At 39.9% G+C, this 23,949-nt stretch overlaps 1 protein-coding gene across 11 annotated transcripts in view; it reads left to right on the top strand.

Annotated features, from left to right (window-relative positions):
• ZNF536 (zinc finger protein 536) overlaps window positions 1-16,218 on the top strand; it is a 340,334-nt gene extending 324,116 nt beyond the window's left edge. For all 11 annotated transcript variants that reach the window (XM_086847041.1, XM_086847036.1, XM_086847042.1 and 8 more), the window contains one exon: window positions 15,565-16,218. In XM_086847041.1, the coding sequence (XP_086703167.1) occupies window positions 15,565-15,800 (236 nt within the window). In that variant the 3' untranslated portion in view covers window positions 15,801-16,218. The remainder of the gene's footprint in view (window positions 1-15,564) is intronic.
• Window positions 16,219-23,949: the final 7,731 nt, after the last annotated feature.

Below are 23,949 nucleotides of genomic sequence, written 5' to 3'. Positions count from 1 at the left end.
TTTTATACTTACAGGACATATCATCAGCCAAATGTCTCTTCCTTGTACATCTGACACTGCGAGACATTCGTCCTTTAATACAAAATTTATCTTATTTGGCACTATTTACCTAAACATGGTCTGTTGATAAAGTCCTTGCTGTACAAATGGAAAGGCAGTTGACTAAATCCCTTATTATAAATAATCACTGTCTATCTTTCAGTGTAAATTCAAGGACATGTTCACTTTCAAGCTATCAGTTCAATTAGAAAAGGTCTATTCACTGTCGATGTCTATATCTCATGGAAATAGGAAAGCACAGTTAATAAACAAATCAAACTATTTTAAAAAATAGCACAGTGGATTATGAATTCTAGAGTCCATGCTGATGGTGACACTGTCAGGACACATGCTATACAAAAATATATACAGACAGTGTTATCTAAATTTTTTATGCTACCTTCAGGATTTAACTCTGACCTTTGTGCCTTCCCTCTCCAAATCTTTGACATTATTTCAGAAGAAAATGCCTATACTGTGCCTTCCATATATTAAAATTTAAAGAATAAGTTTGCACATGTATAAAATGCTAGTTAAGCCTTTTTCAATTTACTTCATTCTATTAAGGATAGGAAAACTGGTTTGAGGTTGTGAACAATTGTGTGTACAGTAAGGGCTTGGGATTGACACCTGCCCCAGAGCTGAGGAGCAGGAGCAGGGGCTGCTCTTCCCCTTCTTGATTTTGCTGTAATGGCTGGGGCAGTTTCTATATCTGAAAGGCTTTCACTGTGGTAGCCATGTGATTATAGAAAAATCTCTCTCTGTTCTTTCTGTAAGAAAAGAACTCTTTAGCCTTTCAGGTTATAGAAAATGCTTGAAAGAAGGAATCCAGAAAGCTGGAAAAAGTCCAGAAACCCACAACCCCCTTCCCACAAGATTTTTAAAATATAAAAATATTTTTATATATATCACACTATATTAATCACGTCCTATGGAATTTAAAGGAGCTTATCCAGTGGCCTGGGTCTTGATACCTAGAGGCTCAGATGGAAGGGCTCTGTATGCAAGATCAGCACTGTTCTCCTCCATCCATGTGCTTGTCTGAGATCAGAATTTGGTTCCTGATGGGTATTCCCACACAGTATTTACCACCCTAGAAGCAGTGATTATATTTAATGGCAGAATTTCAGTTGACTTCTCAATATGTATTGAGTTGACCTTTAAGTTAAACCACAGATTAATTTTTTTTAGTTGTCTCTTTAAGTACATTTATAGACCTCTCTGTTCTGATTAGCATAACAGTAGATAGAGGAATGTTACCTGCCTCAGATTATTTGTTGAAATCAGAGAAATTGCATCCCTTCTCCAGAAGGCAAAATATTTTGGCCCCCTCTAACCACTGTATGCACTAGTTTTGTTGCAATATGGTTTTGGTTTATACACAGAGAAGCCCAAGTGGATATCAGTTTGCTTGAAAGCCCAGAGCCTGCCATTGATTTCATATAAGTAAATCTTCTCCCTGGAAGTCGGTGGAAGTCAATGAAGCTTCTGTGGGATTGAGTGGCTCTCCTGCAGGCAGCAGGGGCAAGGCTTTGGTGAGTGGGTGCTGCTGGCAGGGACATTTGCCCCTTTGCTACCTGCCATGCTGTGATTTGAATAAGTTCTTCACAGATAGGTAGGGAGCCCCTTGATTCTAAATCATTGAAAAAATACCCAGACCCTCTAAATGGATACAGTGTCTCACTGCCCGTAGAAATTTGGACTTCTCCAATTTTGTTTAAAATAAACTCCTCAGTAGCATATGTTCCTCTGCATACTGACTTCCACAGGAGTTGTTGGAAGGTTTTGGTTTTGTTTCCTTTGACGTTTAGGGGGTTTGCTGCACGTTCATCCTGTGATCTTTCCTGGGTGGCAGCACACGGCTTTAGGGACGGTGGGTGGCAGCAGCCTCAGCTCTGGGTGTTGGTTGTTGGTCTGTGTGTAACCCATAGAGCGGCCAGCCGGCTCCGTGTGTCCCCAGAGATGGTAAAATTCCCATCCTCACACTGGGCAGGCACTGGGGAGCCCCCACTGCCTGCAGGAGAGCTCGGGATGGCACCACAAGTGCTGGGCTGCTGGACCCTCACCTGCCCCGCGGCCTCGGAGCCCCCCTCACACCCTGAGCGAACACCACACAGAAACAAATGCAAAAATAAATGCAGAAAGGAGCACAGATCCACAATGAGACAACGGAATGTGCCAGCTTTTACCCCCAGGCACATTTTCATGTCTCTTTTATGAATCTTTGTAAGTCAGGGCCAAGCTCTGAGGCCCCAGCTCAGGGACAACTTGGGCTCGTGCATTGTGTAGCTCCTGTGCATTCCCACACGGGTCTGTGGGATGACTTACAGGCTTTGTAGTATGCATAACCTTCAGCAATTTGCTGAATCAGGGCCTAAATACTGAAATATTCTTCAATAGTTCTGGCTCCACTATGAAACTCTAGAAGGCACATTTCCCTCTCAGTGTCTCTCCATAAGACCCATCAATGATAATGGAGTTACATTAGGCACATCTTAAGTTAATTATATAGTTACCTCCCTCTTGGCCTGTTCATCAGAAAGAATATGATAAAAAAAAAAATCCTCTGTCTTCTAATATCTATTTTTATTTGAATTTTGATCTGCCATCTAGGCAAAAGAGTAAAGACCACACTGAGAAGACCTTTGGCAGGTGGGTCTGGATGCTTGTTAGCTGAGAGCCAGCGTGGGAAATGTTGTGTTAAGAAAATTTGCAGAAAAAATTCTATGGAAACCAAAGCAAAGGAAATATTTCGAGCAGGCTCTTCCTTTTAAAAATTAAGTGGGTGGCTTTAAGGGATGCTGATTTATTTTGGAGTGTGGGTTTAGAGGCATGCTTCAATTGGAAAAAACAAATTCTAATGTTCACTAAAAAGTCAGGAATTTATAATGCAGAGAAGAGGTTGAATGAAACAGTAGATCCAGAAATTTTGCAATTCACTGCATACTAAAAAAGAAGTACTTTTAGTGTTTGTTTGGCTGCTTCTTTTAAACATGATTTCACATTTAATATATGGTGAGCCAATATCCTCTATCCCAAACACAGGTCTCTGAATCTCTTGATTTTTGTATGTGAGCATATTGCTGGGGGATGCCAGGTTTGTCTAGGGATCCAGTAGCTTTGACATACTCTAGTTTACAGTACCTGGAGTGTGCTCAGTTGCTAATGTGTTTTGCATGCAAGATCACAGTGCTTCAGCATGACAGCTAGGAAAAATGTCATTTTATTTTTAATTGCAGCAGGATGCAATTTGGGGGAGGAAAAAAATATCAAAAATTAAAATTGCATTCTTTGTTAGAGAATTGTTCTACAAGAGTCCAGTCAGAAAGCTTCTAGTACTTAATAAAGTCAAATTCCTCCCTGAGCATTCCTGTGAGCTCCCATGGAAGCCAGCGGGAGTTGCACATGAGTGCCGAGGGCAGCATTTTGCCCTTAGGACTGAATTTCCCAACTGACTATTCTTTCAGACTGTCTTTTGATTAACAATCTGTTTGCAGCAGGCTAGGGCCAGGGAGGCAGTGTATACCCCACTGTTCAAATCTGTGGCAAAATATTCTACAGAGAGCTACTTAATAAATATCAACTTGCTCCAATAGTCATTGAGAAATACCTCAACAGATAGCAATCAATCGAGGGCTGAGTTGGGAAAAAAAAAATACAAAAGGACATCAAAGAGGTTCTCATTCCCAGTCTATTGCTCTATTTAAGGGTCCTATAATTCGGTGAGGTTGTGTGCTAAATAATTTGTAAGCCTTCAGAACATCCAGGTTATTGTTTGTGGACAGATGGTGCATCACATTTTATTGCTTATTCCTTCTGTGGTTTCTCATATGCAGGACTGATGTGCACTCTGAAGTCTTTGTTTCCTTGCTAAAATCTCTAATCTAAAACAGGCAATCAAGCACACAGACAGTGCTTCAGAAAGCATAATCATACTTTTAAAGGGGGGAAAAAAACATTTCAGCTGCAGTTAGGAAGCAGATGTGTTCCCTGAAAATGTAAAAGGTTATCAGAAGTATTAAAATAGGGAAACAGACACAGAATTTGGGAGCGATGGGGAGAGCATGTATTTTCTCCCTGTACTGCAGGGTAGGTGTGCCTTTTCCTAGGCTACCTGCTTTGTATCTGGCTCTCTGCGGAGCTGGTGTAGCGAAAGCCTTCGGAGAGCGGCTTTTGCTTCCACCTTTCCCCTGAGATTGGCAGTCTTTGTCTTTTACAGGCAAGGAGCAGCCGTGTTGTGATCCTGGAACCGCTGCTGCCCCGAAGAGTTAAATCATGTTGATATACAGGAAGGAAATGGAATAGACTAACTCTACTCTTTTCTTCCTACGGATTTTTCTTTTTATTCTGAAGATAGAATTACTGTTTGTAAGCATCTGAAAGTCATTAGTGGCTCTGCAGTCTGTCAGGTGCCGACGCAAAAAACTGCTGAAACTGAACGGGTTCCTGTGCGGAGTGCTGGGAATTTGTCATGTGCTGATGAGCAGTTATAATAATATATGAGCAAATCACAAGCATTCTGCAAATTAATCAAATTTTTTTTTCCCCTTCTCCCTTGTCTCTGGGAGAGTGGCTTTGCCGGCAGACGTAGGTGAAGCAGTTTTACTCACAGATGGTAGCTCTGGCATCAGATGGAATTTATATAACAGTAATTCTGATTTCCTGCCAAAGTAGCACTGAAAACACCAGGGAGATTGTACAAGACAAGTCATGTGGTTTTGCTGAGGTTGTTGTGGGAAGTTTAAGGGGGGAAATCTCAAATTTTCCTCTTTGCATTTATTGTTTTAGCCTGAAGGGCCAGAAATCGTACACCATTCTGCCATCGGCGAAATCCAACACATCTTTTTTTATGAATTGCGCTGAAAGAGTGCTTCCCAGCTGTTGGAACTGCTGGCGGGGAGGGAGCCACATGACTCCTCATCCTTTCCCTTTCCATACAAGGATTAAAGAGGGGAGGGTTCAAAAGGTTGCTGCACTACATGTTGGAGTGAGGCAGGGTCTCCCTTCCCAGGAAGCGATGCCATGTTCACTTAGGTTATACTCCCTGTGGCAGAGGGAAACACGGGGGGGTGTTCAGGGCTTCAGGAAACACACTGGCAGTGGGTCTCCCTCCTCATTAAAATGGGAGGGTTTTGAATGAGGTTAGTCGGGTAGATTGGGCTATTAGTTGTGTCTCTGATGACATTTCCAGCTTGATCAGTAGAAAACAGACACGTGGGGTTTTTTTACCCGTTAAGGTAAGTGCTTGGTGCACTTGTTATTTGGCTTTTGCACAGATGAAACATGCACTGATCTGATGGCAGATCCTATCCTGACTCAGAGGAGCACAGATCTGTTCAAGGCACGGGCTGGCAGCAAGGATGAGAGAGCAGAATAAGGCCCGGTGGCTTCTGAATTGGATCACGTTTTTAGAAACAAAAGCAGTCTTCCCTGGAAAAATATGACGGTGTTTTTATAATAGCCACATATTGAGTAATGCATGGAGCATCGCAGGACTGCTGTGACACTAAAAGAAAAAAATAGAGGCAAGCAGAACGGGAGAACTTTCAGGGGCTGTTTTTAATAAAGAGGTGAATTCTTTCTGCAGTAGGAAAAATGATAAAAAGATGGCGTATCAGCTACATTATGCAACAAAGTAATGCTGCTGTGTTTTTATAATGTAAGGCACTGCCCATTTGTTTTGGTTTACGTGACTGCAGTGAAATAAGTGGATTAGACTGAAACTTTAGCATGCTTCATTGCAGCTGGTTGCAGACATCTGTCATTCCTCAGCCATACATTCTGGATCATGCCAAGAAGAAAAAGCAAAGTCTGACACCTTTCATTTTAGAGAGCCTTTTATAGAAAAGAAAAGGAGAAGGGGAGAAAGCATTTCCTTTGTGACTTAATAAAAAAGACACTTTTTTTCTGTGACAACACCAACAGCACTTTCCAGAGGAAGAGGTCCTGCAAAGTTAATGCTCAATTTACTCTTTGCAGCCCTTTAATTTTTACAGTTTGATCTCCTGGTTTGCTGAATAAGATATGATAAAAATATGTTGGTTTATTTTTTTACAGAAACATTAACAATATGTACACCAACATCAGAAATGTGCCTGGTGAAAGGAGGGTTGCTGTGAGTTCCCACTCAGGCTGTGCTCATGGTAATTCTGTGCTGTGATGGCACATAATGCAGAAGCACTGCCAATAATGAGTGGTTCTGAGAACTCCACTCACCAAATCCCATAAACAGATAATAGTGATGTTTTAGCAGAATGATTAGTGGAGTTGTGAGCTACTCCTGGATAATTTGAAATATTAGCTATTAGTGAGCTAGATATTTATTTACTTAAAGTGTTTTGTTCTTCTTCAGTCTCTCTACTAATTCGATGCTGGAGTTAGGGAATCGTGAGGTACATGACAAGTGATAATGTGACAAAATACCATCTAAATAACCCCAGTCACGTGAAAAAGCAACAACTAAAATGAAAGGAGAACATGGTTAGTCTAAGTGACATCATACATGCAGAAAAGAGATATTCTAGCTGAGGGTCTCACTTCAGCAAGTGTTAGAGCACGTGGATAATCCCGTCCCTTCCCAGCCAGGTGGTTTATGGATTGTGGAACTGGTGGGGAGACTGGGGGTCCTTACAGGGCTGTGCACAAAGGGACAGGTCTTTGCATGGCTCAGGCTGTGACTGCCCAGTTGGAGGATGTGACACATCCAAATGTTGGCAGGAAAAATTTAGAAAGCTGAGTATGGGATTTTTAAAATCCCATTCTGCCAAATAAAATAAATAAACTAACGACAGGTGCCCAGAGTGAAAGAGAAAATTCTACTATATTTAGAAATTGCTAGGCAGAATAAAGGATATCTGGTAGAAAAATAGCATCACTAGCAAGGTTTTTCCCATTAGCTTCTGAATTGAATGTTCTCCTTACTGAAATCCCAGTGCCACCAGTATAGCATTTATTCTGGGAAAACATAGGTGCATTAAATTCAAATACAGCTTCATTCAAGAAGTCGTAAATGCTCCCTGAAATAATAAATATTTACTGAGACAATTAAAAAATATGACAGAACATTAGCGAGAAAACTTGTGAATGACCTAGTAGGAAAACTGAGATATTTTGCTCAAGGGGTTTAGAATGGGAATATAATGTTATTGAAGTGATTAAAACAAGCGAAGGAGTGAATAGACATAGCAATTAATTGAAATATGTAAGTAAAGGCAAAGGTGGGACTCTGAGCATGTAATACTGATGATCAGAAGAACTTGGGGTTAGTTAATATTAAAGAAAAGTCTGCCACTTACCCCCAAAATGTGTCTCCTTAGTTGCAGTCTACGTGGATCCACAAAGCACAAGAGAAAGAGGAGGCAGTGAGGACTGCACCCTGCTCTCTCCCTGGGCTCGGGTACCTCTCCCCTCTCGTGTGGAGAGGCCCAGACTGCAGAGATGAAGGGACACATCAGGGTTTGGGACAACAGGGATTGGTACCAGAGGGGAGGAAAAGGCTGGAAATGAAAGCTTGGCCAAAAGACAAGGTGCTGTGAGTTTAGGATTATGAAAAGGATTATGATTTCTGTAACTATTGCCATAATGACTTTAGTCAGAGTTTGCCTGCTTTTTACAACAGGTATCTAGTGCCCTTGATAAGAACTCTGTCCTCTACTTATGTGTATAAACCAAAGTAAATAAATACAAAAAATTAAATGTAATTAAATTTCCCAAAGCATGGAACAATGATAGTCTGGCATTTCAAGCTCAATCAATGACAGCATTCCCACTAACCTCATTTGGAGCCTGCTGAGGCTCTGGGCTCGTAACTCATGTTTGTCATGTCAGAACCTGAACTGATGCCATTGTGCACAGGGCACCACGTGTGCACCCACCAGCCATGGTCTGAGACACACACATCCTGAGAAAGCACACTCTTCTGCCTTTATCTCAGAATTTTAGCTTAGCAGCATTACCATAAAGTTTAATATTTGTTTAGGAACACCTTTTCAGCTCTTCTGCTGAGGCTATTCCTTTCTTCCAAGAAGAGACCCATTTCCCTTCTAAATCAAAAGTTCCTGTGTGAATAGCTTCTTTTGAAAAAGAAACAAATTCTATGCTGAGTGGCTGGAGCTCAGTAATTCTGTTGTTTTACCAACTCTGCAAGAAATGGGAAGTGTTTGTTTTCCCAGGACTTGCAAGTCCCTGTTACACCATCAGTGATTTCACTGGCTGTTTCCTAATTCACTTATATTTAGTGCACTACAGAGGGCTAACAAGTTCCTCACTCTACCTCTAAATAATTGTAATTTCCATTTTCCACATATCAAAGGCAAAAAATTATACATTATGGATAAATTTATATAATAAATTCATAAAATATCATTATATCATTCATCTCATTATATGATAAATTATGGAAATTTTCCATAATTTTGTGAGGGATTCATTCAGTAAGGCAGAATTGTATCAATGAAGGACAACAGTGGAACTTATCAGGAGTGCCCAGGTGACTTAACCTCTGTGTCAGACCAATCTGCACTTGGCTGTTTTACATAGCAGGGCTGATTTCTTGCTGGGTTTTACCTCTTTTGCTTTTAAAGGAAACTTCAGTGTGTGATATATAGTGATTGTAGTCTTTTGAGGCAGGAATTGAATAATTACTATAAGGACAGTTTTTATTTGAGGGGGAATGTGTGAAATTAATGTAATATTTTAATAATACTTGTTAAAGGCAAAGTGTAGCACTAACTTTTGCTTTTCTGTGTCGTCATTTAAACATTTTAGTGTGCTCATTAGCAAGCTGAAGTATTTATTTGGAAACACCAAGCACTGTGTAAGGTACTAACTTAAGAATAGACTCCACCTTTGATTACATTTTAGAAAAGCCACGTAGTTATCTGAAGGTTTAATTCAATCCATTCTTTTTGTTCAAGTAAAAGTCTTTGATAAAATTAGTTACAGATTAGGTCTTTTTTATTTTCCAGCTCTTGTGCAGCCAGTGATAGTTCAGTGAATTTCCACCCTGCTGTTGCAGGTGCCCATACACTGAGTGGCCATCTCTGCAGGACACCAGGACTGCAGCATCATGTGCTGGCTTCGGGATGGGTGCTGACCTCTGCATGTTTTTTCTTTGTTCCAGGCATCTTTAATGCATTTATTTAGGATCAGACTGGTTGGCTGTGTTTTGTCATGTGCTGAGTCTTCAGCCCAAAGTTATCCTCCTCTAAGTAAGATCTTTCCAGTTACTCACAGCAAGAGAAAGGCTGTTCCAGGTGGCAGTGCTTGTGCTCGGACCTGAGCTGCTCCAAAGTGCTCAGTATCAGTGAGGAGGGATTTAAGTAACCAGACTGGTGCTATGAGCAATTCATGTGATGACCTCTGAGGACTCTTTTCAGGACTGAGCCTGGTAATGAAGGAATTCAGCTGAATGGAGGGTGACTGGGGGGTTGTCCTCTCTTTAGGAGTCCCAGTAGAAACATGTAACCCAAAGCCTTACCCTCAGCAGCTGGAAATGTTTTTTGGCCTTCCTAAAATCCAGATATCTCTGCATTTAACAAAAAATGCTGTTCCAGAGAAAATCACCAAAAAAAGCCTCAGATAAGGCTTTTTGGTTTTATGACTTTTCTTGGTCAACATGAAATAGAGTTTTTAAAATTTAATTTTGGTTTGTTTTTTTTTTTTGTAATCCAAGTAGCATATAAACTTCACAGAATATTGAAATTTTCCCAGAAGATCATCTTGGTTGGTCTTGGACCTGGGTGTAAATAAACATATACTTTTCAATTGTTTTATAAAAACTTTTATTACAGACACGAACCTGATTGGGTGTGCTTTAATCTGTCTGATATTTGGGGAGTTTCATAAAATGCATATTTTGAGACCAATAAAGTGGAATGGCTCAATCAGAGCCATTATTGTCTATTGGACAAATATATTTATTCAGCATTTTCCCATCCATACTGTTATGCTCCAGATCCGAATGGCTGCTTTAGAGCCATTCTGCTCTCCTGGGTAATGCATACAGTGCTTGGGATGTTTGCTGTGGATAGGAAATGTATTTATGAAAATTTATACGTTAAAAAAAGGAAATTGCACTAGCCAAGATTTAAATGAAAATAGTTTTCGCTTTGCAAATGCCTGTTATTATGCTCTAATATACTTTCAAATGGCAGTGTTCACCAAGATGCCTGGGACCTGGAGGCTGTGGTCTGAGAGAGACATGAGCTCAGCCCAGCAGCCACTGCCAGAGAACTGGAGATGCTCAAAAAGCCTCTCTTCAAACACAGAAAGCACCCGGCCATCGTTGCCTGCTGTTATGTCTGAGGCAGCACGCACTCCACGCTCTTAGAGATGATTGTGCCTCAAACACAACCTTGTGTGGGGAAAAAAGGATTCCAGGCAGCTCTGGGGAGCACCTGGGGAGGTGTGGGCTCACTGGAGGTGTGAGAGCAGGCTTTGCTGGGCAGCAGATGTGTGATTACATGGACCATTCCACCAGCAACATTGTGGGACCAAGCATCCCGGTGCAGCAGGCAGTGCCCATCCATCCTGAGCCACTGCAGCCGGTCCTGCTCCAGTGCCTGGGCCTGGCCGGGGCTGCCCTGGCCCTGTGGGACTGCTACAGTGGCCCAGCAAGTCCAGTCCAGATCTTCAGTGTCCAACATTCCAACTAAAGGGATTTGTTTCTGAGAAATTCAAGCCTCTGAGGCTTTTTCAAATATCTCTTTGCGAGGGAATAATTTGTTTTAAAGAGGTAATTGCTGTTATTTTTGATTTTCACAAAAAGGATATTCTTAAACCAGGCAAAGAAATCTGAAATGAGTTTGCCGTATTGCATCTCAGTAAGTGCTATAGCCATTGGCCATCTAAGGGAAAAACATTCTGTCAGATAATCATGGCCATTTTTGCATTTTAAGGGAACAAATGTCATATCTAAGAAACACATTTTATTCAGAGCTTAATTATAATTTATAGTACATTGCACAGCATTTGTTTTCTGTTCATCATGTTATTGCTCTTCTTTCTTTCCCCTAAATTTATGCATTAAATCGTGTGTGTGTGTGTGTCTGTACGCGTGTATCTGTGTATATATGTACACATATGCAATATAATACAAAGTGGTGTAGTGGGGACAACAGACGGCTTGTGTGTGATGTATTATTGGCATTTTTCTTTCAAATTACCATTTTCTTGCTGCTTTGGGAGAAAGCCATGATTTTGCTGTGATTAGTACACTTTTAACAATCTGGAATAAATTCCTGATCTTATTCATGTGACTCGTTCAATGCCCATTTTTACGTTTTAGTGCAAACCCCTACATATGTGCCTGTAATACCACAAAAATAAGATGTTTCTTTGTGGAAATTTTATAGAATTTGGATGCCGATCAAATATTTTTAGAAGTGGAGAATTAATGCGGCTTGACCATGTAAATGATTTTTTTAATGAAAAAGACTTTAGTATTCATCACTTTCTCTCCCTCGTTTGTGTATTCCTTTGTGCTAATCTTAAATAATGGATCCATATCAAAGTTAATAAATTAGTAACTATTAGCAGTGTTTGGATTACAGTGAGTAACCCAGTGCCACTTCATTGACATTGACTTTTTATGTGTTCCAATAATACATTTTGAGTTTTAAAGATTAGACAAAGCAAAATACGGTTTGACAGGCACTTGAATCTTTAACAACTCTTGGGCAATGACTTCGTTTAAGTCCAAGGCCTTTACTTGAGATAAACTTTCATTTAAGTGGCCCTAAACCCCAGACTGAGATCCATGTCTTTCTCAAAACCTACAGTTTCTGACTGTTCAGCTGATGCACCATGTTGGGCTGCATCAGTCTTGCCACGTTATGAAACCTAACGCGATGTGACTGATGCGGCCTGACATGAAGTGTCACAAAGCAACATATCACATCACAAACTTGAAAGAAAAGACAACAAACTTTACTTTTTTTTTTCCCCTCAAAGCCTAAATTAATGAAGCAGTATATATTTTTAAAAAGGTGGACTAGTTTCAAACACTGAGAGATTTTTCTTAATATGGGGCTGCAGAAAACTTCTCCATCCTGGCGAGAATGTATCTCTTATCCACACTCCTTGTGCTCCCTAAAATTCAGTCAAAACTAGAGGAGATGAGCCAGAGTCACCCCAGCACTGCCACCCTTCCTGGGTCTGATCCTGGGAGGTTTAGATCACTTCTAGAGAAGAGGCTCCAGCAGCTGCTGGAAGCAATCACCCCTCCTGAGGAAATCCATACATGCTAAAAGTGTTCTTTGAGTCCAGCCACCATTTTTGGTAATTTTAGCTAATTTTGATTATTATTTTTATTACTATTTATTATTTTTTATTATTGTTATTATTATTGCTATTGTTCCACTTCCTTAGACTGTCAGCTTCTATGCAGAGGATTGCAAAGTCTCTCCACATGCTCAGTCACAGATTTTGTAGAACATAGATCCACACACAACAGGATTCTTTCAGCTGCAAATATATTGTCCTCTCTCCTCAATTTTTGGTCAGAGAGAGATGCACACCATAATTTGCCCCCCTAGTCTACCCACTTGCAGTCTAATTATTTTTACTACAATTGCAATGCATATCACATCATCTCCTGAACTATCAGGAAGATTCCTTTTATTTTCTTTTTTCTTTTATTTATTTTTTTTTCTCTGAAGGGCTTTCATATAATTTTATTGGGAGATATATAGTGAGTAAAATACATATGAACTATAGATTGCTAAGAAAGGACCTACCAGCCACTGCTAGAAAAAATATTATAAATTTATTGCCAACTTATCTGGGAAGGGTTATTTTAAGAGCCTGCTGCCTACAACAAGTTTGGGGGCTAAAATTAATGAATGGGGATACCTGAAAGAAATGGGAATTTTCCTTCACCCCTTAGTTACAAGCAAATTGCAGATATTGTTATCTTTGCAAGCAAGAATAATCTCTACTTTTTGTACTAGTTCTGCTGTAAACAATGTACCACTTGCTTTCCTATGACCCTCACTCTGTATACATATTTATATATTATTCATATCGGATTAAAAATGAATGTGCTCTTTACCACAGTTGTACTGCATAGTGACAATACAAATTAACTTATTGTGTACTTACTTTTCACAAGGCAGTGATGTGAAATTTTGATGGCTTGAAAAAGTAAGTCGTGGGGGAAGCAATGCAGAACTGAATCCTTGTAGGTGCACTTTATATTGTCTGATTTATTAAAGTGCGTTGAATTAATAAATGACATTCTCTGCATGGAATTTTGAACACGGGCTTGAACTTGGTTCATTGGTGGGCAAAAAGAGTTTGCTTTTAATCTGGTCTATGTGAAGTGGTTAGCTCCAGCCTTGCTTTGTGCATTCCTTGCTTAGAATCTGTTCTTTGAAGGAAAGAATTAGGATGGCTGTTTATCAAGAGCTGCTTGTGGGTAAAGCATTAAGAGCTGGTTGGTGAGATCATAGCATCATGGAGTGTCTTGGGTGGAAAGGGACACTAAAAATCATCTCTTTCCAACACTCCTGCTGTGGGCAGGGACACTTTCCACTATCACAGGTTGCTCCAGGTCCCATCCAACCTGGTCTGGAACACTTCCAGGGATGGCACAGTGTCATGGGGTGACACACAGCCACAGCTTCTCTGGGCACTTTGTGCCAGGGCCTCACCACCCTGACAGGGGAGAATATTTTTCCTAATAACCAACTTAACCCCACTGTCAGTTTGAAGGCATTCTCCCTTATCCTGTCACTCTAGGTCCTTGTAAATAGTCCCTGTCCCTCCTTCTTATCAGACCCTTCAGGTACTGCAAGGCCACAACTGGGTGATCCCTGAGCCTCCTCTTCTCCAGGCTGAACCATCCCAATCCTCTCATCCTTTCCTTACAGGAAAGCTTCTCCATCCCTCTGATGCTCTTGGTGCCTCCTCAGGACTCGCTCCTACAGCTCCATGCCCTTCCTGTGCTGGAGACATAACAAGCATAAATAAATATGCATGCTTGAGGGTTTGGTGGGTGGTCACACTTCTGGCAGTATCCAGCTTATGAAAACAAAGGGTGACTGGGAGCTTTCTATCCTTGAGGAAGGAAACAAGGCTGCACTCCTGGGACGAGGGCTTAGGACACCGAGTGTCTTTCCCCTGGGTAGCAAGCAGCATGTTTTGGGGAACTCAGCCTTCAGGTGGTGGTGTTGATATTACAGTAAAAATGGCAAGTTTGAGCAGCCCAGGGCACAAATGCTGGTTGAAATGAATTCATTACTTCAGAGATGCTCATGCTCCTGTGCCAGCAGCTGCCCAGGCTCCCATCTCTTCTGGGAGGACCATGGCAGCATTTCCACTCCAGTACAGGTAGCATTAGACAAGTGCACAGCAGGTGTCTATTTGTTTAGGTGGTAAATTCCCACCTAAAACCAAGGGGAGAGGGTCCAGCCCCTTCCCCATTGCAGGAAGCATAATTCTCCTCCTCTGCTGCCCCAGCATCTGTTTTATGCCTGCTAAGTAGTACCACAGCAGCAAGGGAAAATGTGCTCTTCAAATGTGGAGATAGGGTATTGTTTTTCACTTATCCTGGCTTTATGTAGATGGTCTGGCACATTTATTTATTCATTTATTTGAGCAAATTAAAGCAAGCTAAGCACATTTGACCTCAGATGGTCCTGGTTTAAGTTAATTTGAGAGACAAAGCTCATAAAGTTCCAGTAAAACACATCAACAACTTCCCAGCATAGGTTGAAATGTGATTGTTGAAACATAACCTCCAAAACCAGATACTGCATGGAGATTTGAAGTCACAATAATCTGAAAAATATAGAAGAGCATATTGATAAGCCCTACTGAGAAGTGATATCTTTCATTCATGCCTTTGTTACATGGTCGATTGCTGTTTTATCCACAAGAAGTGCATCTATCAGATTTTGTGCATTAACATTCCTTTTCTAATCTGGCTTGGACATTTTATTTTAAAGCTGATGATAACTTTGGGCTCTGGTCCAGCAAACACTTACATGCTTGTGTATCTTTACTCACAGGAGTAATCTCACTGGAGTAAATGTTTGCAGGTTTCAGGCCTTGGCTATCTCAATCCATTATTTCTTTCCATTAAAAAGTAATCTGCACAACTGAAATAAAACATACAATTCTTTACCCAGAAACCCACCCAAAGACAAAGTGTGTTTATTAGACTAAGGGTCTGCACATTGTCATTCTTGAATTGCACTTCAATAAAAAAGATAATTAACAAATGTAAAAGAAGACAGTTTTGTACATGCTGTATTTATAAGAGTTTGGTTTGGATCGTGGGCTGAAGGATTTACAGCTGGGGCTGAGGAGGGAGATGGATTAGCTGCACTGCTCTGGAAATCCTAAGCAGAGAATTTTCAAAATGCAGTTTATTAAGGAAGAGCACAGGTTTCTTGTTCTCTCAGGGGCCGTCGAGCGATGCCCTCCCAGCAGGAGAGGGGCTCCGGAGTGTCCTGTTTGTCCAGACTGTGCAATGTCCACGGGCTAAAGCAAAAACTAACCAGGCTGTCGTCTGTCACACAGGTCACCGGCCTTTCCAGTGCAGATACTGCCCCTACAGTGCCTCTCAGAAGGGAAATCTGAAGACCCACGTGCTCTGTGTCCATCGCATGCCTTTCGACAACAGCCAGTACCCTGACCGCAGGTTCAAGCGCTCCAGAGTGGACTCGGAAGCTGCTGGGAATTCGGAGGAGCCGGCGGCGGCCAAGGCAGGGAGCTCGGCAGAGCTGTCCGAGGAGGGCACCAAGGCCCAGGAGTGATGCTCCAGCCCTGCTCTGCAGGAGCCTTTTACCCTGGCTTTGGACACCTGCTTGGTGAGGGCTGGCTTAAAACCCTTCCAGGGAAAGGGAGGGCATGCAAGTTCCCAGAAGGGTCCAGACTGCTGAAAACATTCAAATATATGTATATGTACATGTAGCCACACATTTACATATATATATATATATATATATATATTTACAGACACAGAGATATCCAGTCATACCCACATTGAATATATATCTACCTACACACATGCACACAAAATACACACATTCCATACGTGTGTGTGTGTGTAAATATATATATTACACATGCAAAATAAATTTCCAGCCCTTGAAAATGGCTGCTAAACAGTTACCTGGCAACAAGTACTTCCAAACAACGTAGGTGGGATAATAAAGTGATTTAAAAATGTTAGGAGGTTGTTAGTTATTTAAAAAGCAGGGCAATTTCAAACTTAAAAGTGGTCTTTGTCCAAAAATAATGCTCTTAACAGAAAAATGATACCCTCTAAACGATTTAGTGTTGCCTTGAAGATTGAGGGGCTGTGTTTTCATTGTTGAAAACACCTTTATAATATGACACCAGCTGCTGTCATTTGCCTAGCATAGTAATGAGATGTCTTGGTAGACTGCCATGGTGCCAGTCTGACTGGAGCTGTCATTGCAGAGAAAATCAATTCAAGTGGTGTTGCAACTGCAGTGTAGGAGAAACCTTAGACGGCCCATAAGCTGGGGTCAGTACTGACCTATTTTGAAAAGTATTGTGATATTAAATTTTCTTTTTTTTTTTTTTTTTAATATACAGCCAAATGAATCAATGGTTAGAAAAAAAAAATAAATATCTGCAGCCTGATGTGTGATTGCAGATTTGAAATATAATTGCATTTTTTGTAATCATCTTGCAGTATTGAGGGAAATGCTTTTATTCTTTTTTTTTTTCTTGTTGAAGAAGTTGCTATAAATGTAGAAGTACAATATATAGAAATATTGTTTAGTGAAACTAGTCAGCCTTATCTATAGAAGGTGCTGGTGAGAAACAGAATTTTATTACATAGGAGGTTGGTAATTTTTATCTTCTGTTCTTTACTTGTCTTATTGGGGTTTTTTTCAAACTTCCTTTCAATTGCATTTTTTTTTTTTTTTACACTTGAATGAAGGATTCCCTGGTCATGGTTAATTTTCATGTATTAGTTTTTGTAAGTGTTACAGACACAGTGCAGAAGTTTCTTCTGGAGCAAGCCCTTATAAAGTAGCTTGACCTAAAATATGAATCCAAACTTTCTGCTCTTTGTCTCTAATGAAAAAAAGTGTTTTAGATTATATTTCTTTGGTTTTGTAAAACAAATGTGTTCTATATTTTTGCAGATTTTAGCTTTTTTACTGATTGGATGCTCCAAATTTAGGAAGGTCTTTGCCACATAGGAAGCTTTTGAGAGACTATAACAAACCACATTAAAAAAAGTAAGAAAAATAACTAAAGGTTTATTCTGAAATTCTCTGAATGGCATAAAATTTTATCCTTCTAATGTACTTCCTTTGATAGAAGCAAAATTGGTGCTGTTTATTGTGATGGTAGAGAAGTATTAACTTCTTCTAAAGCAAAATCATCCAGACTTAAATAAAAAAAAAAAAAAAAGAAAAAAGTTAAAAAAAAAAAGTCAATATTTCTTTGCAGGCTGGGAGCACAGAGTAAAACCCCAGGGCCTTAAAACTTCAGCTCTGCCTAAAGCAGTTTACAAAAAATACTAAACTGCAATCAATGTAAATAAAATTCTTAGCGCTACCCTGAGACTGGAAAAAAAAAATCTCAGGCTAATAAGGAATACGGTTTGCATATGCTGTCGGAAAGGATGTCATCCAACTGAAGTTTCAGTTTAAATGAGGTCACTGTGTAACTTGGACCCATCTGGCACAGAGCAAGCTGCTTTTCTTGTTTTTCTAGTATAGTTCTCACTGCCTTACTTAAATCGAGTTGATAAACTTAATGCAACTGTTTCTATGATCCTAGATAAAGGATTGAAATGTTATTGAACCTTTCTGACTGTAGTAAGCTTTAGGATTTTAACTGCACTACTGTGTTTGGTGACTGTGTCAGTCGCTTGCTTTGTGTGTTTGCGCCGCCTTCGGTATCTTAGCAAAAAAAAAAAAAAAAAAAAGAAAAAAAGAGAGAAAAAAAAAAAACAAAACCACCCCCCACATTCCATTTCTTGCACTTTTTGAGCTCTTTCAGTATTCTTTTGTGTCTTCTGAGCATTTTCAGATACGACAGGCAATAATTCTGTTTGTGACACTGGAAACATCTCCCGCTCCTTGTGATGTGTGTGTTGATTCCATTTGGTCGGGTGCTACTGTCCCTATCCTCCCCTCTGACATAGCCCTTTTTTCCAGAACATTTGTAACTTGTAATACAAACAAGTGACAGCAGCAGTGATGCATTGTCAGTTTCTGAATATCATCATGCTTCTCATATCTAAACATGTCAAGTTTTTTCTCTGTAACTTCTGTAGTCTGTGATACTGGTCATAATACTGTCTACATTCCTACACAAAGAAAAATTTCTATCTTGGAGGAAATCTGAGATCAATAGAGTAGAGGATTTTGTTGCTATGCTTGTAACAATTAGAAAACTTTGTATTTAAAGTTTATTCTTGGTCATTATTTATTATTATAATACATCAGTTGACAGAACTTTATTCTGGTATAGAAGTATTAAAAGTTGTTTTTTCAGCAATGACTGTTTTCTTTCTGCTGTTAGAATAAAAATGTCTTTGAAGCAGTACAGTTTTATCCAGTGTTTTACGCAATAAAACCTCTACCTCTGAAAAAAAGTTTTCCTACTTGCTTATGTTTCTTAGGAACAGTTAAAACATTATTTTCTTCAGCTTTGTCAGATTTAAAAAGAAAAAAAAAATAATGCCAGTAAATTCACAGTTGTTAGGCAGTTACTGGAGTGTATTATGCTGGGTGTGTGTGCTCAGTCCACTTATTAATCTGAACAAATCTATATACAGTATATACAGATATATATTATATATATTGTGCTTAATTAAAAGACTGTGGAAAATCTGTTTTAGCATGTAGTGATAATTGTTTTATATACTACTACTTATGTACTATAGAAAAAGTCTTGGGGTCTATCAAGCTTTGATTTGAAAGTGTTTGAAGTGTGTATCATACACTATGATGTATAAAGTCATGTTTTCACATTAAAAAAGACTGTTTGTATAGATCATATATTTGGCTTTAGAAAATTGTGAGGTTTATTGTTATGGTACATGTTAAGGAAGCTGCTCACACTTCAAAGAATGTAGAACAAGAGCGTTCCCATTCTCCTGGGTGAATCTTTATTCTTCCCCTTTAAGGTTTTATCTGCACATTTGAAAGCAAATAAATGAAAGGATTTTTCCCTTAGAAAAGTAAGGATGATTAACATCAAAAATAAAGATGCACCAAATCAAGTATGGGGAGGAGAGAGGAACATGGCCCTGGCTCCAAAAAAACCTCAGAAAACAAACAAGTGTAGAAAAGAGAAATTTTGATATTAAATTGAGCCAGTCATACCCACAATAATAAAGTTATATTCTAGTTGAATTCTCCAGAAGGAAAAGGCACAAAAATTGTCAGAAGGGTTAAGAATTAAAGCATAGAATCATAGAAATTCAGTTATTCAGTGGCTGAAACTCAGAGTGAGGAGGTGCTGTTACTGGTGAACTGGTGGAAAGTCTCTGCAGCCAAGGAACTCATGGAGCTGGTGCCAAATTCCCTGGTCTATGGGAAAATGCCACAGATCTCTCGATCCACAGAGAATAAAATCTGCACTGCAATGCATCAAATTTTAATCCAAATCCACGAAATAAATTAATTTTTTTTTTTTTTTTTTGTGTCACACCATCTCTTGTGGGGAGCAGCCCTTCCTAGGCACAAAATGTCAGCATGTAAAAATGTGTCTTTAGGAGGGATGAGCTCCAGGCTCAGAGCTGAACTGCCTCACAACAGGATCATTGTCCTTTCAGGTAACTGCTGTGGAAAAAGAACTATCCGGGGAGAGAGTGGCTGGAGATATCTCCCAAAGATTTTCCTGCCTTCTGGTTTCAGAAGCCAGTAAAGGAAAATGTGAAAACCTGGTTAAGGACATCTAAAAATGACCATCAGTGGCCATTTAGCAAGTGTGGGGTTGCATCACCTGTGAAGGCAGGTGGGAAGAAGGTGTGAAAAGAGAAAGGGGCTGTCTCACTGAAGTCTGGGGGGTTTTGTTTCCCACAGCTGATGGGCAGCCTTCCTCGCACAGATGCTGGGGGTCCTGACTCTTCCTACCTAACATCAGAAGGCTGCTCCCAGCTCTAAGATAACATTTCTTGTTGAAACTTTTATAAGGACTTTAAGCCCTCTGTCTATTGTAATTTGGGAATTGAATATTTCCCCTCTCTGTTTAACATCTGTATTGTAACAGTATATTATAAAAACCTCACCTTGTGTATTGTAAGCATGCTCCCAGTGAAATTATTCGTAACTATTGTGATTTCCATTTCTGGATATCACGGCTTGGCATGATCCACCACAGTATGTTTCCATTGGGAGGGGGAGGAGAGAGAATAAAGCTGTGGTATAATGTCATATTAGAAATGTCACCCAGCTGAGTGTTCTTAGGGGCTGTGAGAAGTTCTGTGGCTCCTCACCTGTTGGTGGTGTTCAGGGTATTGTTTGGGGGCTTTTTGTTGTGGTAATTTTTTTTTTTTTTTTTAGCCAAAGGTTCTCAGTGAATAGGGAAATCACAGGAAAAGAGGAAGAAGAAAATTTAAATGATCCCAGAGTGAACTGTTTTGCTGTTAATACAGAAATACAGAGCAAGACACATTTAATGGGCTCTATTTTTTATTATACTATGCTGAATAATTAAGTTTGAGGCTAAGTGTCACATAGATTTATCTTTTAATTAAAAAAGCATGGTTCACGCGTATTTGAGTGGTAGTCCAAATAAATGCAATATAGAAATTTATGTTTGTTTATCTAGGTGTTAATTACCTAGAGATTGTTCTGGATTACTTCTTTTTATAAAGTGTCATAGGCTCATGTCACAAGTAATAAAGCTTAACAGTGGAACCTTATCAATTTGCTAACTATAACGCTAGTGTGACCTGGAGGAAAGGGAAAAAAAACCAACAAAACAACTTTGGAAAATGTTCTCTGCGTGCACCACATTCAACACATAAAAACCACGCAGTGAACAAAGCAATCATTTTTAAAACGTTCTCATAAGTAAAAGTACAAATATATCTTGGGTGTTTTACAGCCCTTCATATATGTAATTATTTATATAACACACTGTTATTTATTCCTGTGTGCTACATGTTGTGCAGAGACAGACATGGTAAGCAACAAAACGTCCTTTACCTGGTGGGCGAGCTATTCATTTAATGCACAAAGTAACACTTACAAAGACTGAACACCATATTTAAATCAAGACGTAGCAGATGTAATTTTCTTAATATTTTAAGGATTTTTCAGCGTTGCTTGCAACCAAGAGGACTGGGAAGGCAAACTGAAGGCTAAAGATAAAAGATTATGAATTTCAGTGGCACAAATAAAGGGAAAAATTGTGCACAGATGTAAACTGTTCATCACATTCTCTGTCAGTCTGGTTTTTTCTTTGTTTATGACTAGAATTTATATTACCGATCCACAAAGCCACGTGGAAGGACGCTGAGTGCAGGCAGAGAAGCCAAACTCGATGTACTCAGAAGCTGAGGGGCTCTCCACTGCTGGCATAAATCAAATGCCATCCCCAGTATCACCCCAGGGGAAGATCTGTCCCCAGGATTTGTAAGACTGAGAATTTATTTTTTTTTTATTCATAGGTGCAAACACTCCCCTTTTTGGGGTCAATTATTTATGCGTTTCCTAGAATTTTGATGATTTAAAACAATAGCAGCCCTGCATTGTGCAACAGATAGACCTGAGAATGTTCATTTACTGATATTGCAAAGAAATCATTAAATCAACAGTCAATAAATCTTACTTGCTTCTCACAACATGAAGAAGGCTGGAAACAAGGGTTTCTTCTATTTATTACACACCAATTATTTGTACAGACAGACACCTCAAGCTTTGCCTCATGTGCAGACAGTAGTAGCAGGTAAGTTACATCTCAATAATGAGGCTGAGGGAAAACTTGATCTCTAAAGAGGTGCTGAATATGGGATTATGAATGAAAACTGAATTGTTTCAAATTTTAAAGGACTGAAATTGATAATCATGTTTATACATATGTAATGACTTTGTGTGTGTATATATACACAAACATATACGCCCTGTAGTTTTTCTTTTAATAGGAACCGTGTTTAACCCCTTAACTCCAAATTAAGTGTCCTGAAGTGTCTGATTTTCCACATCATAGAAAAGCCTAGTAGTGGATATTCAGCATTTCTGAACATCAGTGAGTTACTGAAGAGCCTCTGAATATAGACCAAGGGGTTGAAAATCTGAGCCATGGGATCTGATGAATCCCTTAAACTCCTGAAATTTTGACTGTGTAAAGTTTAAATAAATTGATGGTGAATCAGACGTATTCTTAGTGAAGTTAGAGGTAAAAGCCACCTTCTCTTTGAAAGAGAATTTGTGAAGAGAACTAGTTCTTCAGTTGTTTGAGATAATGCAACATGGAATAACCGATTTCTCCTTAGGTTGTGCCTCTGTATTCCTTACTAAGATTTTATTCTTGGGGGATGGTTTTCTCACTTGTTTTCTGTTTGAAAGAAGCTGATGCACAAATGAGTGAAACACACGTGGAGTAATAAAGAAAAATGGAGCTATTAATCCCAACAAAGAAAATCTCTCTTTTGTGAAATGTCTCTCACAGAATATCTGTGATTGTGGTACATCCTTCTCTATGGAACCAGTGCTCCTGATGTGTGCTTGTCTTGGCTGTGCTGCTGGCTTTATGCAATACCCATTCAGTGAGGGGCTGCTCCTGGGGAAGGCAACTCACATTTTTACACAAAGAGGTGTCCATGAAAAGCGTGGGTATCTCCAAAGCTAGTGGTGCTCAGTCAGTGTTTGCACTGCTGTTCTGAAGTAAAGTGTATTTTCCCCGTGGAGCACGTGCTCCTATCTGTGCAGCAATTGCCAGCTGGATATCCCCTATAAAGCTGTACTGGTCCTGGCACCACCAAACCCAGTTTGCCTGTACACTAAAGAAAAGGTTCATTTTCAATTAACTTTGAAACACTGAAAGACTTGTTAATTTTTTCCTAAGCCATCAATCCAACCTATCCTTCCAGTGAGCTAAAGCCTCCAAATGCTATTGATTTATAGGAGAAACACCTTGATGTAGTATTATATATGTTGATGCTTTAACACCTACTCCTTCCTGGGTGTTATGCCAAAACATTTCTGATGTTCAGAAGGAGCAGAGACATGACTTGAGTGTCCTCTTGGTGGTCAGTGGCATTTGCTTTAGAGGAAACACCGTCACCTTCCCACAGCCTCATGGCCATGTACAGTGAACTTCAAGAGGTCCAGTAATCTCCACCTGAGCAAGAGTCGGTTGAGCAACCTCATGCATTTGCAATTAAATCATTAATGCTTAAACTAATGCAAAAAAATGACTAATCCTGTCAATATTTCTGTTTGACAGAAGTGGGAGGACAAGTTGGAGAGGCTGCCCAGTGCTTTGGCCTCTTGTTGGATGGCAGGACACCTAAAGGTGTGCCTTACCCTGATAAAACTCCTACTGCTTGATGGTCTCTGCAGCATCATGAAGTCGATGAAAGTCTGTTGCAACCTAGTTGATCCTGTGTTTCTGTGCTTGGGTAGGTGACCTGCTGCCCATGCTGGCCAGTGCCACGCAGTACTGTCACACAGCCTGTGGCACTCCAGATGTGACAGCAATTGCCCAAACACAGTCAGTGTAAGGAAACATAAGGCTGTTCGCTTAACCCAAATTGGAGAACAGTGTCTCCACAGAACTCCCAGCTCTCATTTCTTCCATTTCAGACCATTGCTAATCTCCAGCTAACATCAAAAGCACTAGGGCTGGGGGGCAGTGATTCTCAGTCCAGTGAGAATGGAAAAGTGAGCTAATGTGGGACAGCATTTGACTCAGAGATGAAAATCAGTCCTCATTAAATCTTTATTTACAGTTCACACT

Source organism: Cyanistes caeruleus, chromosome 12, assembly GCF_971803275.1.
Source record: "Cyanistes caeruleus chromosome 12, bCyaCae1.hap1.1, whole genome shotgun sequence".
Lineage (NCBI taxonomy): Eukaryota > Metazoa > Chordata > Aves > Passeriformes > Paridae > Cyanistes > Cyanistes caeruleus.
Note: the sequence above shows the minus strand (reverse complement) of the source record. Positions and strands in the feature narration are given on the sequence as shown.